This window comes from Pelmatolapia mariae, linkage group LG8 (genome assembly GCF_036321145.2).
Source record: "Pelmatolapia mariae isolate MD_Pm_ZW linkage group LG8, Pm_UMD_F_2, whole genome shotgun sequence".
In the NCBI taxonomy this organism is placed as follows: domain Eukaryota; kingdom Metazoa; phylum Chordata; class Actinopteri; order Cichliformes; family Cichlidae; genus Pelmatolapia; species Pelmatolapia mariae.
The window spans coordinates 30,126,155-30,145,163 of NC_086234.1; the positions used below are offsets into that span (position 1 = coordinate 30,126,155).

Consider the following 19,009-nt stretch of genomic DNA (forward strand, 5'->3'; position numbering starts at 1 on the left):
TGTGAATTAAATTGAGTGAATTTGAGCGTAGCGCTGACCTAAAAAACCCTTTTCCTCCCCTTCAACAACAACCACCTCAGCTCTCTAAGGAGCAGGGTTTGGACGTGTCGCTGGACCAGGACCCCATCAGAGAGCACGCATGGTACCTGAGCAGGAAGCAGCGTCAGCGGCTGCTGGATGAGCATGGAGTTCAGGGCTGGACTGTAGTTCAATTCCTGGGAGACTCTGTCCTTATACCTGCAGGGGCCATGCATCAGGTATTTACCACACACACACACACACACACACACTGATCACTAACTGATAAGGAAAATACTTCCAACTCTACCGAATTTAATGCAGCAGAAATGAAATCAGTCCATCTAATAGTCGGTGGCCTCTTTGTGAATGGCACAATTAAAATAGAGGAAGTGATGATGTTTGATGTTTTACACTTTAAACTGAATGCAGTATCGTTTACATTTTCATTATTTATTATTTGTTATTATTGCACAGTGGAGCTTTCACACAGTTTGGATAATATTGTGATTGTACATAATATTGTGGCAGCAGATTGTTTACATAAACTAGTCATTTTGAGTGTGCCTATGCTGCTGCTGGGTCAGGTTTCAAACACGTCAGGATCTGCGTGCTTGGAGTTTTAAACAGTCATCAGCTGTAAGGACTGGTTACTATAGTAACTAACTAACTAGAAACGCACACTCAGACACACACAAACAAGATTCAAGTTTTGAAACAAATGCTTCCCTAGAGAAAACTCTGAGCCTTATCAGGAAACTTTCACTGTGAGTGAAAGCCACTTCCAGTCTACAAAATATTCCATTATTACATTACATTATCATATCTGTAGAGTTTATCATGTTGACATGGTAACAGTGTAAAGGCACCCTCCGATTTTAAATTTCAGCTGAAATTTGGGTTTAAAATGGTTGCATATGGGGAGGAGACAGGGAGGAGGCTGCACTTCGATGGCATTTCTGAGAGAACCATAAATGCTGTCTCAAAGTGAATGTGACTGGATGAAAGAGGACAATGATAGCTACGCTTTGATGTATATAATATACATGTAGGGCAAAAGGTTTGGGCGGGAAAGAAAGACTTTTGTTTCAAATTATTCTCCACACTCTGTTTTTAGAGCAGGTCACATGATCATTCAGTGGCAAGAAAAATCACATTTTTCTTAAAATTTATACTGATGTTGTGAAAAAACCATAAAAGATATCAAAACATGGTTTTAGTCAATAAAAGTCCAAAGTCTTGTGACCCGTGTAATGTTTGAATGATGTTTCTGCGATAAACTCTGGCCGAGCAGTCGGCCTTCAAAGTGGCCTGGGTTTGTGCCTTTTTTGCAGATGTGTTCCCATTCAAATGAATGGGGAAAAATTAAAAATCTATTAGTTTTGGGGAATTTTGCAAAAACCATGCCACGAATCACCACCAAAATCCCCGGCACACCATTCCCAATCGAGCCGCTTGAAATGATATAACATATGTAAGTGTTGTCTCAAAGCTGCGACGCGAGTTTCACTGCAAAATGTTAGGCACAAGAAGAAAAATAAGAAGAAGAATATGAAATCTGACGAATTGCAAAAGCACGCTTAATTATCAATGTGTTTGTGTTATTTTTACATGATATTCTGTGTTGTTATAAATATTCTTGTAGGTCCAAAACCTCCACAGCTGTGTTCAAGTCATCAATGACTTTGTGTCTCCTGAGCACGTGGCTAACTCCTTCCACCTGACCCAGGAGCTACGACCCAACAACGAGGAGGTCAACTATGAAGACAAACTACAGGTAATACACATGCCACACAAAAAGTGTCAGCAGACACAGCGAGCACAGCAGTCTCGTTGTGGTTAAAGCTCTGTGGCTGAGAGGTAGACTCTGTCTCCATATCGTCTGTATTCTGCTTTTCTGCTGTGTTTGTGTTTGAAAACCAAAACTAAGTCTGTCAGAGGGGGGAGTCATCATCAGAGCGGATCATATTGTGTCAGATAACGACATTAAAATGCTCCACAGGGGCACCAGCAGTGCAAACACGGTGGGAGGTCAAGTTCAATGACTCTTGGTGAAGCCTAGCAGCTAGCAGTTTGCTCTCTACATGAGAGTCAGTCAGAGCAGCCATACCTTCACTGCTGCTGCACACCTGTTATGAAATATCCACAGAGGGGAAAAAAAACATTTTGGGGGGGCAGACTGTGAACACAGCTTTTAATGCTGGTTGGTTATACGGCAGTCTATGGGAATGAACCTGTTTTTGGAGCCTCAAGGGGTCCTTAGAGGAACGGCAGCTTTTCAGGTCCAAAGGTTGCTGCTTGGCAGTACTGGGTGCTTGTCTGTGATTTGACAGGCTGCTTGACGTTTGAGATTCGAACATAATTCTTGTAAAAGAAATGGATGAGGTCCAGCACTTACACTCTCTCGCCTTGCTCTTTCCCTGTAGGTGAAGAACATCCTGTACCATTGTGTGAAGGAGGCAGCGAGTTCCCTTAAAAAGAGCGGCTCTGAGAAAGACGACGAGGAACACAACTCATGATGCCCTCTCAGCCTCGTTCATGCCTTCCACAGATGGCTGTGACTCCCATCAGCACCTCGCCCTTTCTACACCCTCCTCCTTCTGCCATGGAGGGCTGTGTCACGTGACCACAATAAATGGCTGGCTCAAAGCTGGTCATGTGACCCAGAGGACCTCACAGTGTGACCCGCATTCATGTCACACATCCAGTGGCCAGTGAGAGGCACTGCCACCTTTGTCATCACCCCAAACCTTTAGTGCCAAGAGGAGACAAACTGAAGAGCAGCTGGGCTGAGAGGGCTGAAAGCCCCACAGGCTCCAAACACAAAGCGAATGCTGGCTGGGAGCCTCACTAAAGCCAGTGTGATGGAGTGAATCAGCACTACAAACCTCCAAACAGCTGAAATGCAGTTTCCACGGAGGCTCAGACTGTCCCGTAGCAGCAACGGTGGAGCCGCTCTCACTGCTTTGGATGATAAAGGCCAGGAGCTTTAACCTATGGCAGCAGCTAACAGCGTCTTGGACAGACGATTTTGCTGATCGCGTCAGCATCACCAGCAGCATTAGGATCAAAACTGGCATCTCTGATGTTTCGAAAGGAAAAGAAAAAAGACACATGAGGGCGGAAAATGCAAACCAGAAATCTCAGATGTTTTAGTCAGTAGCCTCTGCTGCTCCCTTGTTTGTCGTTCCTTCGTGTCTGTTCTTGTCCTTTTTTCTAGTTTTGTTGTGCTTTTTTTTCAGGATTTCTTTTCATCTAACCTTGTTTTATCTCCTCTGTGAAGATGTATTTATTTCATAGCTCTATTAAATGCAGTGTTATTGAAACAAAATGCATTATGTAAATGTGAGTTGTACAGTTTGTTTTCTTTTGCTGTTTTTCAGTTGTAATACGGCTCTACTGTGATGGAGGACACACACACACACACACACACACACATACACACCAGCTAATGCCTGTACTTTGGGAAATGTTGACGCTCTACAGTCCTCATGCCATAAATACATTTTCTGAAAATGACCTGCCAAACTATTGTAGACGGTGTAAAGTTGTATTATGTAAAGGAAAAAACAAACAAAATGGCTTCTACACGTCAGCATTTTATGAAAAAAGTATTTGCTGTAAAAATGAGACATTTACAGAAAAGATGTAATTTATTTAAGAAAATAATTGATTGTCTTGTTTTTGTTAAGATTTACTATGGTGACATTTTGAAGTTAAAAAATAAAATAAAGAAAAAATGAACTATAATATGTACATATATACATCCACTGAGGTATTTTTTTAAAACATGGCTTGCTTCAATTTCAAATTTTAACTTGCAAGTGTTACATGCTTTGTACATTGAAGTTCAAAAGGGTTTTACATTTTCCATTAAAATGGATTTATCTAAGATTTGCTTTTGTGTTTTTGATTGAGGGCTGAGGGTGAACGTGAGCTGTTCACCACAGGGTGCGTTCCAAAAGTCCCGCCTGTCTCCTTTTCCCAACCTGATAAGGACGTCGGACGATGAGAGTCCAAACCACGTCAAAGTGGTTTCCTTACTGTGACACAGGATGTGTTGAAACTACAATGTGCAGAAGATGTGCATCGTAATTCGTTAATTAATTTTATGCAGGTCATTTAATCAGAGCAGCCTGTGAATATTTCACTGCTATGCAGATGACACCCAGCTCTATCTGTCCATGAAGCCAGGTAACACACACCAATTAGTTAAACTGCAGGAATGCCTTAAAGACATAAAGACCTGGATGGCTGCTAACTTTCTGCTTCTTCATTCAGATCAAACTGAGGTTATTGTACTCGGCCCTGAAAATCTTAGAAATATGGTATCTAACCAGATTCTTACTCTGGATGGCATTACCTTGGCCTCCAGTAACACTGTGAGGAACCTTGGAGTCATTTTTGACCAGGACATGTCCTTCAACGCACATATTAAACAAATATGTAAGACTGCTTTCTTCCATTTGTGCAACATCTCTAAAATTAGAAATATCCTGTCTCAGAGTGACGCTGAAAAACTAGTTCATGCATTTATTACTTCCAGGCTGGACTACTGTAATTCATTATTATCAGGAAGTCCTAAAAACTCCCTGAAAAGCCTTCAGTTAATCCAAAATGCTGCAGCAAGAGTCCTGACAGGGACTAGAAAGAAAGTAACTCACCTCTTTGCCTGCGCCAGCTGAACTCTGACAGTTTATAATAAGTTAACATAATCAAATCACTGTGTTACACAACACTAACGCAAACAAGTTCAACTTCTGATGCAGTTGCAGGATGCATGGTGCAGCTAGTGAGGCAGAAGCATGAGCATTTACACCCTGTGCACATCAGTATACAGTACTTACATTTCACCAGAAGAGGACGCTACAGGTCAATCCTGAAGTTATTTGGAGGATAAACTGGATTTATGCGAGGGTAACTGTACATTTTATTTTATTCTTTACTGTGGAGTGAAACCCACAAAGACACGGGGAGATCACGTCAACTCGATACAGCTGACATGGACTAAAACGTGGGAACCACAAACCTTTTGTTCTGAGGTCACACTGCACATGCTCAGTGGAGATGAGAGTCTAAAGAACTCTGTGTATTCAGTAATTCTAGCAACTACAGAAGACCATTTGATTTCCACAAATCAGAATAAAGGGAATGAAATATTTTCACGAGTCTTCACTAAATGAGGCTGAATGTCAGTACTGGGTAAGTAATTACCAAAGTGATTACCATAGCAGCTAACTGCCCTGAGAGCGCAGACACTGAGGAATCTCGCAGTCACTCAGGTTCACAGTAGGAGCAGTGTCTTTTAGAGATAGTTATACTCATGCATATTCCTAATTAGGAAGGTGTGAAAATAAATTACTGCAAGTAAGAGCTTTGTCCTCGGTTAAACCTCTGCAGGCTCTGATTAACATTTGGGTGCTCATCCTCAGCCTGAGTCATGATTTCTATTCTGTGACCAGTTTAGTTTGAAAACTGAAGGTCACATTTGTGCTGAAATGAGTAGTGTGCATGTGTGTGTGCGTGTGTGTGTGTGTGTGCGTGCGTGTGTGTGTGTGTGTGCGTGCGTGTGTGCGTACATGTGTGTGTGTGTGAGAGAGAGAGAGGAACAGTGCTGACTTGACTGATGCTGAGATCACCTCCTATTCATACTGAAGTGGAAACATACGCATGCGATCCTGCTCTCCATTACATAAGCTGAAAATGTGCCCTCTGGTGCTGTGTGTGTGTTTGTGTGTGTGTGTGTTTGTGTGTGTGTTAGCTGGAGTACACTGAGGCAGAAGTTCATCACTGGGTTCAGAGAAAGGTCACTGTCTCTCTTCCCATTTCTCGCTGTTTCTCCCCCTGTTTTTGCAATTATTTTTTTTAAAACCTTTTTTCCATTTGCAGTTTTTTGGGGGGATGCGTGTCATTACTGAGCTTTACTTCTTTCTTTCTTGTTTTTAAGCCTTTCCTGAGAGTCGTCCCTGTAACCAGAGGAAGTGTATTCAGGGTTCAGCCACAGGTTACTTGTAACACAACTCCCCCCAAAAGTGAGTCCTCCCCTATAGACAGCACTGTCAAAGTGCCTGAACAGCATTAAAAAGCATGTTTGCACACAGATGTTTTGCCCCTTAACAACAACTGCACAATGGTCGGGATTTTTTTTTCTTTTTCCAAATGATGAGTAAGACTTAAAAGTAACCACGAGTCATAACTTCCACTAATTCCGGTTACTGAAGCGGACTTTTCCAACAGGATTGTGCTGCTGAGTGTCTACCGTTACAAACAACATGCTGTGTGGTACAGACTATCAAAGAAGTTTGTTTTAGATTTTTACTGAGTGAAGCTGTTGTATTTTGTTAGTGTCTGATAATGTTCCACCCCAGTTTTTATCCAAATATGGTCATTTCCACTTCATAAATGTTAACATTCACCGCTGCCAGTACTTTAACACTGAGGCTTCCAGAGTCCACGAAGCAAGAGGTGACGTTACAGTCACCTACAGTCATGCTCTATATACTCAGCTGGTTCACATAGTTTTTTACATGTATAAATAAACATTATGCATTTCTATCAGCTGGTTCAAAAAACATTTTATCAGAGTTTATTAGTTGCCAATTCCTTCTGCTCTGACACTGAGCTTGTCAGTACTCATACTGGAGGTAGATGTTAGTATTCGTAGCATAAGTGAAGAACTTTTTATTTTATTTTGTGTCAAACTTTCTGGCTTTTGTTCCACAGAACTTATTTTATTCTGTGGGGTTTTTTGTGCTGTTTTTCTTGGTTTCTTATGGTTTTAATAACTGCATTTGTATTTAAGCAGAGGTACATTATGCTTTTAATTCATCTACTTTAAGTCTCCATGGTTTCCTCTTTTGTCACATGCACCCACAACAGAAAACCCTTTTTACTTACATTTCCATCTCCCCTCCAATCCCCAAACCCACAGATGTATTTTATGAAACAACATCTTATACTCAGACTTATTTTCATACTTTTGGCCAAAACACTGTGACTTGTTTTTCCTTTGCTTTCTGTGCATATGTGTATCTGTGTGTGAAGTGCTTCCAACTGTCAGTGTGTACAAATAGCAGCTGTTCCTCAAAGTGAGATGAGGTATCATAAATTGTGAGTGTTGACAGCAGGCAGCCTGCTGCTGCTCCCCCCCGTCTGTGCCTGCAGCACACTCTCTCACATGTACCTGAACATGAGGTCATCTCATACAGACTGCTTCAGTCTGACTGTGAAAGTAGCAGAAAACAAAATCAAATCAGAGAGAAGCAGAGACGATGCAGATTAAAAAAGAGATGATTCAACCAAAACCAACCAATCACTGCTGAGGAGCCTTAAGCAAGGCTCTGAACCCCCCCAAGGCTCTGCTTGATATTGTAAATGTGGGCACTTCACCTGTGAATGTCTGTCCTTTCACTCCTCACCGTGTTTAACCTTTACTCTTCAAACATTGTGAGAACTTCTGCTGTCAAGACAAGATAACATTGTGATGAATTTCTTTTAATGAGTTGGAGCCTTTACCTTCTTTCTTTCTTTTTTCTTTTTCTGTTTTTTCTTTTTCCTATTTTTCTTTAATTTTTTTCTGTTTTTTTCTCTTTTCTTTTCTGTTTTCTTTTTTCTATTTTTCTTTAATTTTTTCTGTTTTTTTCTTTTTCCTTTTTTCTTTTTTCTATTTTTCTTTAATTTTTTCTGTTTTTTTCTTTTTTTTTTAGCCTTTACCTGGTCCTACTGGTCTCATTCCTCTCATGGTTATGATGGTTAGAAAACCCTTTAAAATGTGGCGTCCACTGAAGCTTGGTGGTGTGAGATGCTGGGGTTTAGTGAAACAAGATAAAAGTAAATCACTGTAACGTGATCCAATTCAATTCACTTTTATTTAGAAAGGGCCAATTTAGAACATCAGTCGCCTCAAGATGTTTTCTAAATTCTAAATTTGGATGTGAAAGGAACTTCGAATGGTTTTAAAATCTGGTGGTAGATTTTTGGGACACCTTCATCTCTTGATGTCAGTAGAAAATGTTATTCATCAAACCTGTCAAATTACACACCATCAGTTTGCAAAGCAGACTTTCTTAAATTTCTAATCTCTAGCTGAATTAACTTTGATGACATCACTGTGACATCACATGAGTATTTGAAGTCATTTGTCACAGGATACCTACGACAATAAATGTAGAGAATCGAATAAAAACATGTTTAGCCACCTTTGTAGGAGCAGTTTTACTCAATAAGATTGATGACATTTTCTAAAGATTTAAATTATTACTTAGTTTTAGGGTTAAAATTAGAAATATTTTAGGTCATCATGGTTTGAGTTAGCACTTACATAGTTATGATGATTGAATTTTGGATAGGAATGGATTCATTTCTTTACAAAGATAACAAAATTGTGAGTGTATTTGTGTGGCTACACTTCTCTTGGATTGTTTTTGCAGTAATCCTTGGCACATTAATCATTTGCACTGAAGCGCCTTCAGTTTTACACCATTTCTCTCTGAATCTGAGCAGAAAGTAAAGGATTGTGCGCTTCAGAATTCAATGCTGTGGAAGAGAGCCAGAGATTAATAATAAGTAATGATTCAGTGCAGAGAGGTCTATTAACACAGTGAGTGAAGAAGAAACACCCAATGCATCATGGGAATCTCCCAGCAGCATAACTAAGGGAGGATTCAGGGTCACCTGGTCCAGCCCTAACTATATGCTTTAGCAAAAAGGAAAGTTTGAAGCCTAATCTTAAAAGTAGAGATAGTGTCTGTCTCCTGAATCCAAACTGGAAGCTGGTTCCACAGAAGAGGGGCCTGAAAACTGAAGGCTCTGCCTCCCATTCTACTTTTAAATACTCTAGGAACAACAAGTAAGCCTGCAGTGTGAGAGCGAAGTGCTCTAATAGGGTGATATGGTACTACAAGGTCATTAAGATAAGATGGGGCCTGATTATTTAAGACCTTGTATGTGAGGAGCAGGATTTTGAATTCTGGATTTAACAGGAAGCCAATGAAGGGAAGCCAATACAGGAGAAATCTGCTCTCTCTTTCTCTAAATTTGTGATGTATTTACTGTTTCTTTTGAAACATCAGGGAGGTTAGAGGTGCAGTGACCTTTGGAGGCACTCCATGCCTTTCTCACTGAACTCATTTAATTGCTTAAAAAAGGTGGATTATATATATTTTTTAAATTGCAATGTACACCACAAGCTGAAATGGCACTAAAGCACAAGAACAATGTCTGTGAGCATAAATGATCTGTCAGTTGCTGAAGGTCGATCTGTACATGGATTCAGTATTGTGTAAATGCAGGAGCTCAGAGATCCCAGACCGCTCAGTGGAAGATGCAACAAGTGGAAAAGAAAAGAAAGTCTTTGGAAAACTCTGAAAAACCTTTAGTGATGTCACAGTAACAAAAGCAGTTACTAATGGGTCAAACATAACTGTGGCTGGTGTGCTTGTTGCACTCGTTCTGTGGAAGCCCTGCACTGAAACATGTCAAATACAGAAGCTCGCCCCACTTTTCTTGCTCTCTTTTCATAAAATGTGTTGATTTGTTGTAACCAAGCTTGTGTTTCCCTCTGAGCTCTTTGTGGCTCAGCAGTCACAGATTAATATATGTGGAGGTTGCAGCCTCCCACCATGTCTTCACCAGTGTGAACACACACAAGGCTTGCCAGACACACCTGTGTGTGTGTGTGTGTGTGTGTGTGTGTGTGTGTGTGTGTGTGTGTGTGTGTGTAAGCATGCCTCCATTTGGGTAACTGAGGTTTGAACCAGAGGTGTGTTTGTCATTCATCACAAACCAGCTCTCCAATACTCTCTGAAGCCAAGCATTCCTTCTGTCACCATATTCCACAGTCCTTTAAAATTCAGCAGCATAAAACAGCATATTTGAAACATGCTAGCTGTACACCTGTAGGTGCAAGGAAGAGCACTGTCACATTTAAAAATGACACGATCTTAGAGCAACCTTTTTCCTTCCCACTGTCGCCAAAGTGCTTGCTCATAGGGGAGGGGAGGTTTGGTGGTGGGTCAGTGATGGTCTGGGGGGTCATATCCATGGAGGGACACCCCACAGGGGTGGGGGGACTCCAGGCCTCGAGGGCCGGTGTCCTGCAGGTTTTAGATGATTAGCTGATTGAAATGGCTAAATGACCTCCTCAACATGTCTTGAAGTTCTCCAGAGACTGGTAATGAACTCATCATTTAATTCAGGTGTGTAGACCCAGGGTGAGATCTAAAACCTGCAGGACACCGGCCCTCGAGGCCTGGAGTTCCCCACCCCAGCTCTACAGGATAGGAAACAACGACACCCTGGCTGCCATTAGGTGGTGCAGTGTGTCCTAAGTTCCTCCTGCTGAACAACAATGTCTGACCTCATGCGGTGAGAGCATGCAGGCAGTTCCTGGAGGGATTGATACTGTTGACTGACCCCCACGCTCACTTACCTAAATCCAATAGAACACCACTGGGACGTTATATTTCGGTACATCTGACACCCCCGTGTGGGCCAAACATACTACTGAGGACTATTTGGATTTGTTGCAATTTCTGCAAAATGGACGAGTCGGCTGCATAATTTTGTCTATTTGCTTTCCAGGTCTTTAATTTCAGTCCTCTGCAGGTTGATCATTTCATTTCCATCAAAGGATGTCGCATCCTTTCACTCCTGACACATTACCCACTCGACATCAGTATTGATAGCATGATTTCATGATGTTTTTCACCCCATTTACATCTGATGTGTTTTCAAAGTGTTCCCCTCCAGTGCAGCTGTTGTTAATTTCATTAATACCAAAGCAGCTGAAACTGATTAACAACCCTGCTAATGACTGCTGAGAGGTCAGTATCCCAGAGGCATGACTGACTTAATGTTATACTCTGATTATAAAGTGTTCCTTTAAATTTTACACACACACACACAGATATATATATATATATGTATATATATATATATATACACATATATATATATATATATGTATATATATATATATATATATATACATATATATATATATATATATATATATATATATATATATATATATATATATATATGTGTATATATATATATATATATATATATACACATATATATATATATATATATATGTGTATATATATATACACATATATATATATATATATATACACATATATATATATATATATATACATATATATATATGTGTATATATATATATATGTATATATATACACATATATATATATATATATATATATATATATATATATATATATATATATATATATATATATATGTATATGTATATATATATATATATGTGTATATATATATATATATATATATATACACATACATATATATATATATATATATCTTAAAGATGTTTTTACTTTCAGATTTAGACTGTCTCGTGCATGTCAGATGAACTCTAAAGCTTCTACCACCATCTTTCTGTTTCATATCATGTGACCATTTAAATACAGTACAGTGGTTAATGACAGGAGTGATCAAATACAGAATACTTAATTGCAAGCATTAACAACAAGGTACTGATTCCTGTAATTTCTTAGCCATGTTAAGGCCAATGTCTTTGTTTTCTTCTGGGAAAGGATGTGTGTGTGTGTGTGTGTGTGTGTGTGTGTGTGTGTGTGTGTGTGTGTGTGTGTGTGTGTGTGTGTGTGTGTGTGTGTGTGTGTGTGTGTGGGCAGGAGAAGCGGCAGAGGGAAAGGCAGTGGGCGTTGGATGCTGGGTGGGGGTTAAGGTTGCGTGGAGAGGGTCGAGGTAAGATTGGGGTGAGGGTTTAAGTTGAGGGCAGAGGGGAAAGAGAGGAGAGGAGGCGTGTGCTGTAAGGGTTTAATTGGAGGGCAGACGAGAGACTGCCTGCGTGTTTCTGTCCTCTGAACGACCCCCTCGACTTCTTCACGTGAACCACGGGGTCCCGTCCCACCATGTGGAAGTATGGGTGTGTGCACGAAAGCAGTACAGGTGTCTTCATCTCATATGTGTGAATAAAAAACAGATGAAGCTGTGACACAGTGTAGATATATTGTTACTGTACTCAATGTAAATGCATGGGACACATCCCACTAATTACAGTATATTCATTTGTTCCTTGATTAAAAACATGAAAGCAGAAGTTTAGTTATTTAGAAAAAGTTGAATATATCTAAGCTGGTAACTGCACAGACTGTTAGAGTGTGTTAGGGTTAAGCAGAAAGTCTGAAAACCAAGTTATTGTAGGAATCATTATTAGTCTGCTGAATCATTTTACATGTTTCTACCTTAATAAAAACAGGTAGGACGTTTCAAAACAAGCCACTGTTATAGGCGATAGATTCCACAGCCCACGCAGCAACAGTGTAAAGCTTTAATGCTACCACAGACAGTACAACAATAAACATGACTGATTAGACCGTCTGTACTATGAAATGTATTATTTTCATGAAATCTGCCTGCTTACAGTGTCAACAATAAACAATAACAAACCACAGATGTAGCACGAGTGTTACACTGAATGTGGTCAGAAGCTGCTCATCTCTGTGATCGAGCTTTGAATAAAGCCAGTTTGTCCTGGCACACACACACACACACACACACACACACACACACACACACACACACACACACACACACACACACACACACACACACACGTAATCACTCAGAGTCACCTCAACGCCTGCTGGGCTGACAGCCATGGAGCAGACTGTCAGTTTCATGCTCCACAATGTTTTACTGGGACATCCTGCAGAAATCTGACTCCTACTGGCACTGAGGCCAGGAAGCACTGCAGTGTGTGTGTGTGTGTGTGTGTGTGTGTGTGTGTGTGTGTGTGTCTTTGTGTGTCTTTGTTTTCATTTTTGTGTTTTTATTTTTCTTCTGCTGAGTTTATAAGTTTGCTCACTTACAAAGAAATGAAGAGTCTCTACTTTTTAAGTTAGTTTCATTTAAATGGATAGAGACAGAAAATCAACCAAAACTCCAGAAAAAAAAACATTGAAGTTATAACCAGATTTTCACGTCACTGAGTGAAATTAGTGTTTGATCCCCAAACAAAACATGACTTAGCACTTGGTGGAGAAACCCTTGTTGGCAAGCACAGCACTTGTTTCTTGTAGTTGGTCATCAGCTTTGCTCACATATCACGATTCTGGCCACTCGTCTTTACACAAACTCTCTTCAGGTTTCTTATCTTTGCAACTCAAAGCTTCGGCTCCGTCCACAGGTCTGAGGAATGAAGAATGGCTCGATCACTCTATGACCTTAACGTGCTTCTTCCTTTTATGTTTTGGGTCATTACCACCCATCTTCAGAGTTCATAGCCCCGTCCGCTGGTGTAGTCGTCCTGTACTAAAGCATAATGTTTCCATCTCTGTGCCTCAGTACTGGGATGGTGGGTTTTTGAGCCTTACTCAGCATTTTATGTTTCTCCAGGCACAGCATGTTGTGTTGATACACAAGAGCTTGATTTTGGTTTCATCTGAGCAAAGCGCTTTCCCTCAAGCCTTCTCCTTTGATAGAAAAAGAACACAGCCTTCATATTTACCTAAAAACTCGCTGAAAAGTCTTCAGCTAATCCAAAATGCTGCAGCAAGAGTACTAACAGGGACTAGAAAGAGAGAGCAGATTTCTCCTGTTTTGGCTTCCCTTCATTGGCTTCCTGTTAAATCCAGAATTGAATTCAAAATCCTGCTCCTCACTTACAAGGTCTTAAATAATCAGGCCCCATCTTATCTTAATGACCTTGTAGTACCATATCACCCTATTAGAGCACTTGGCTCTCACACTGCAGGCTTACTTGTTGTTCCTAGAGTATTTAAAAGTAGAATGGGAGGCAGAGCCTTCAGTTTTCAGGCCCCTCTTCTGTGGAACCAGCTTCCAGTTTGGATTCAGGAGACAGACACTATCTCTACTTTCAAGATTAGGCTTCAAACTTTCCTTTTTGCTAAAGCATATAGTTAGGGCTGGACCAGGTGACCCTGAATCCTCCCTTAGTTATGCTGCAATAGACGTAGGCTGCCGGGGATTCCCATGATGCATCGAGTTTTTCCTTTCCAGTCACCTTCTCACTCACTATGTGTTAATAGACCTCTCTGCATCGAATCATATCTGTTATTAACCTCTGTCTGTCTTCCACAGCATGTCTTTATCCTGTTTTCCTTCTTTCACCCCAACCGGTCGCAGCAGATGGCCCCGCCCCTCCCTGAGCCTGGTTCTGCTGGAGGTTTCTTCCTGTTAAAAGGGAGTTTTTCCTTCCCACTGTCGCCAAAGTGCTTGCTCATAGGGGGTCATATGATATGATTGTTGGGTTTTTCTCTGTATTTAATATTGTGCTATCTACTGTACAATATAAAGCGCCTTGAGGCGACTTTTGTTGTGATTTGGCGCTATATAAATAAAATTGAATTGAATTGAATTTACACATGTGGCACAGTAACAGTACATTCATTAACACACTGACCGCAAAGTTTTGTTTCTTCAGCCGTTACACACAGATTTCAGATTTGCACAGTGAGATAGTTTGTAATAACGCAGCTCCTCTCTGGATAAATGCTGCACTCTGAGCCTCAGTGCTCGGCCATTTCTACCAGAGGTTATCCTTTAACATATCCTTCATCCTCCTCTCACTGTTTTCATAGAGAAACACACGAGTAAAACCGGAGCTTGCACTGATATTATTTTGTTTAGTAGACCTGTATCCCTCTCTCCATCACACTGTCTCAGTTGGTCTGCTGGTTTTTGAATTTGCTGCTTTTCATAGAATGCTAGTTAATTAATTAATTGGCTGGGATATAAATATATTTACATATATTATAATGTACTGTTAATAAATCACATACTTTGTAAAATACTGTCACTTTCTTTCTTTACATATATACACGACTTTTTCTAAAAGCCATGTATGTATGTAATCCATGTGTGTATGCTTTTGGCTGCTCCCGTCTCTCAGTGGGTAGCACTGCCTGGTTTTACGCTGGCTGCACTTCCTGACACAACTGCAAAAGGAAAGAAAATGTCCGATATCACCAGGGTCTCACACCCTGTCTGTATGTTATCATGCAATGCAGAAAGTTTCGGTTTTCACTGAGGTACAGTATTAAAGTTTAGAATTTTTATATGCCAGTACCTCGTTGAACAAAGAGCATCTGTAACTGATATTGCTGTGATTATGCACAAAAACATATTTTCAATATTTTGTGGGGACAGTGCAGTCATGTTGCACACTTCTAAGCTGGGAACCATCCAGCTATTATTCTGACCACCTGTGGCAGCAGAACAGTAATAATACATGTTGATTTTTAGACAGCTCTGTTCCTTTCATTTTTCCTGTTGCAAACAGTCCATTCATTTTCTTTCACTTATCCGATTCAGGGCTGGAGTTTATTCAAGCTTTTATAGTACAATGTGGACAAATCGCAGATCTATTACAAAAAGATGTGGAAGTGAACAGAAAACTTTCTGTGACAAACCCTGTTAGAGGAGATGACAGCCATGCCTCACTGTGACATCCCTGCTGCTGCCATCCACCCAAAAATCAGTCTGACTATGTAAATTTCATTTATAAATTACATTTTTCTTGATAATCTTGATAGAAAAGATAAATAAACCTGGGGGACTGACCTGTCTCTGCTGCTGTTTGTTTTGCACAACTTCTATTTCCAGGTAATGAAACATGCTCCCTGCAGAGGTCCTCTGACTGCACCACAGTGTTTGGGAATATTAGAGGTGGGCAGGAGTTGGAATACAGGGAGCTTTGTGGAGTCCTAAATGCCAGCATGATAAAACAGATGATGGTTGACTTTCAGAGGAAAAATAAAAGTGTGACTAAGCCCATAAAAATCAGTGGTGAGGAGGTGGAAACAGCTGACAGCTACAGGTCAGGTGGACATTCACCTGAATGACATCTTGTGTGGATTAGAAAAAAATCTAAAATAAACTCAAACTCGTACACCCTTTTGTTTCTATGATATTTAGAGGTAGAGGCAGAGCCTTCAGTTTTCAGGCCCCTCTTCTGTGGAACCAGCTTCCAGTTTGGATTCAGGAGACAGACACTATCTCTACTTTTAAGATTAGATTTAAAACTTTTCTTTCTACAAAGCTTATAGTCAGGGCTTGGTCACCTGACCCTGAATCCTCCTTTAGTTATTCAGCAATAGATTTCAACTCCTGGGGCTTCCCATGATGCACTGGGTGTTTCTTCTTCGCTCACTATGTGTTTATACATCACTCTTGATTTAATCATTAGTTATTATTAATCTCTGGCTTTGTTCCAAGGCCTGTCTGTATATAAATGCCACTTGTTTTGCACATGTCCAACTGCCAACCTCTGTATATTTTATTTTATTGTTCTATTTCATTTTTAAAATATGTATACACACACACACACACACACACACACACACACACACACACACACACACACACACACACACACACACGCACACACACGTAGATATACATATTTAGTATACACATTCAGTAACTCTTATTCAGTATACTCTTATATTGTACATATATTTATTCATATAACTCTCAGATTTACCCAGTCTTATATTTTGCTTGTTCTTGTGTTATTGTATTCTTGCACACCTCTGTTGCTTGTGAAGCTCGCACACAAGAATTTCACTCGCATGTACTGTACCAGTGTACCTGCACATGTGATGTGGCAAGTGATTTGATTTGATTTGATTTGTCTTCCTCCCCTCACCCCCAGTCTGTTGCTGCAGATGGCCGCCTTTCCCTGAGCCTGGTTCTGCCAGAGGTTTTTTCCCATTAAAGGGAGTTTTTCCTTCCCACTGTCGCCAAAGTGCTTGCTCATAAAGGGTTTGTCTGAATGTTGGGTTTATCTCTGTTTTTCTGTTATTGTAGGGTCTATCTTACAATATAAAGCACCTTGACACAGCTGATGTTGTCATTTGGCGCTATATAAATAAAATTAAATGGAATTGTTTTTGCATATAAATTTACTGTGTAGCAGGCTGATACTGAACTACACAGTTTTCTCCTATTGTGTTTCAGGAAATGGACACTAAATACACAGATTTTTAGACAGATTATAGACAGTCATAGGAGAAAACAGGTAATATGGACGAAACCACTAACAAACGCCACAGAAAGCACCCAAATGACCTGCAACACAATATGATTCAGAGAGAAGCTGAACAACGAGTCAAAGAATGTTACTAGGAGGGACTGATCCATGTGAATGTAAGGATTCTTCCGTTTAGATTTAATTTAGGAGCCGCTGATGCTCAACTTCTCAAAAACCATTCGGGGTAAGCCCAAGCTCACATTCATGCGTGTGGCACTGAGCCATGGCTCTGTGATACACGCAGGCAAACGTTTTGCATCTCTTGCTCTGCAAACACACTTTGCATATAGTTTATTTTACTTATATTGAATACTATTATACTATATTTAATTATCCTCTAATATTTTTTGTCTTTTTCAATTTTGTATTTCATTTTATATTTTTTCATGTCACAGCACTGCACACAAATTTATAAAGCAAAAATTTGTTACCTGGTCTTTAATGTCGTAATGTATGGTATATTTAAATATACTGTCCTTTTATTATCATCATCGGCTAATAACGTCTCTGGTTGGAATAGGTGAGCCTCAGAGGGATCATTTCCTGTGGCAGAATCACATCGCCTGCAAAACACCAGTGCTTCTCATCTAAGTCCAGCTTGGATGAGAAGCAGCGCTGTGATACCTGTTATCACCAACTGGAAGTTTAAGTTTTGTTGAGACAGCTAGCACAAAGAAAGCCTGGCTGGGATGACCATGGTTCATGTTATAACCCCAGGAAAGAACAGAAAGATGGGAAACAGGTAGCGAAAAATAACAAACTTAAAGCAGGAAGTGAAGTGCAAATCAAAAATATAGAACTGGAACCTGCTGGAACAGTAAATCAACTAAGCTGATGGTTAAAGCTCCATAAAACTAGACTAATGAAAAAATAAATGGACAAAAACATGGGAACTCAAAAACTTTAAACACTAGAAAAATAAGATAATACTAACACTTTAATAATCATGTTTGTCAAGCAGCTGGAGTGGACACTGTGTATCACCGAATATGGGTGATTTATATTTATTTATGTTTTTCATTTGAACACGTCAAGGTAATGTAGGCTCGTAGTGTGTGCATGATATTTGCCATATAAGGTGAGAACAAACAATAAAAGACATTTAGTGAACATGTGAGATGAAGTTTGCAACATAACAGAGTAAATTATTATTATTATTGTTATTATTTCATTAGCTTACTACTACTTTCTTACTATTTGTTACACGCTCTCGTCTTCCTACCTGTACACGTACAAGTAAAAACAAACAAAGTGAAAAAAGTGGTTTTTTGATTGAATAGAGAGTTGTGTGTCTTCATGTGTGGATGAACTACTTCTGAACTCACTGTGGCTGTAAATAAGTCACACACAGCATGCACGTGCATACTCACTGGCACATTTGCCTTTTTCATGACCACAGTAAGGTGTGTGTGTGTGTGTGTGTGTGTGTGTGTGTGTGTGTATGTGTGTGAGAGAGAGAGACTGTTATGTACATGTGAAGTTGGTGTTTAGTGGTTGAACAAATGGTTCCTGGCCTGCTGTTCCTGCTGTTCCAGGCTCTGACTGCAGTCACCACACAATCAATCACTTGGTGAATGCTGATTAAAAATGCAAAGCTAACATACACTGGAACATTTCAGGTGCTATAAAATAAAACCTTTGCTTAGAATTTAATCTTGTAGTTCTCTGGGTGGACCGACAGGCCAGCCTACTGTACCAACTGACCGACTGTACCTCAACAGTTTCATAGTGAGGGAGCTTAAACTTGCTTGTTACCGCTGTCTGAATCAGCTGTCAGTTTAGTAGCTGAGATTAGTGGTCTGGTACTTTACAGTAACATGGCAGCCCCTCGGATTATGTGTTAGATATAATTGTAATTAATTATTAAAGGTAATTATGGTATTGTCATAATTACCTCCTGTCCTGCATGTGAAACCCCCTTTACAT

At 40.0% G+C, this 19,009-nt stretch overlaps 1 protein-coding gene across 3 annotated transcripts in view; it reads left to right on the forward strand.

Moving 5' to 3' along the window:
- jmjd1cb (jumonji domain containing 1Cb) overlaps nt 1–3,872 on the forward strand; it is a 118,555-nt gene extending 114,683 nt beyond the window's left edge. For all 3 annotated transcript variants that reach the window (XM_063481779.1, XM_063481780.1, XM_063481781.1), the window contains 3 exons: nt 81–257; nt 1,664–1,795; nt 2,445–3,872. In XM_063481779.1, the coding sequence (XP_063337849.1) occupies nt 81–257; nt 1,664–1,795; nt 2,445–2,537 (402 nt within the window). In that variant the 3' untranslated portion in view covers nt 2,538–3,872. The remainder of the gene's footprint in view (nt 1–80; nt 258–1,663; nt 1,796–2,444) is intronic.
- Nucleotides 3,873–19,009: the final 15,137 nt, after the last annotated feature.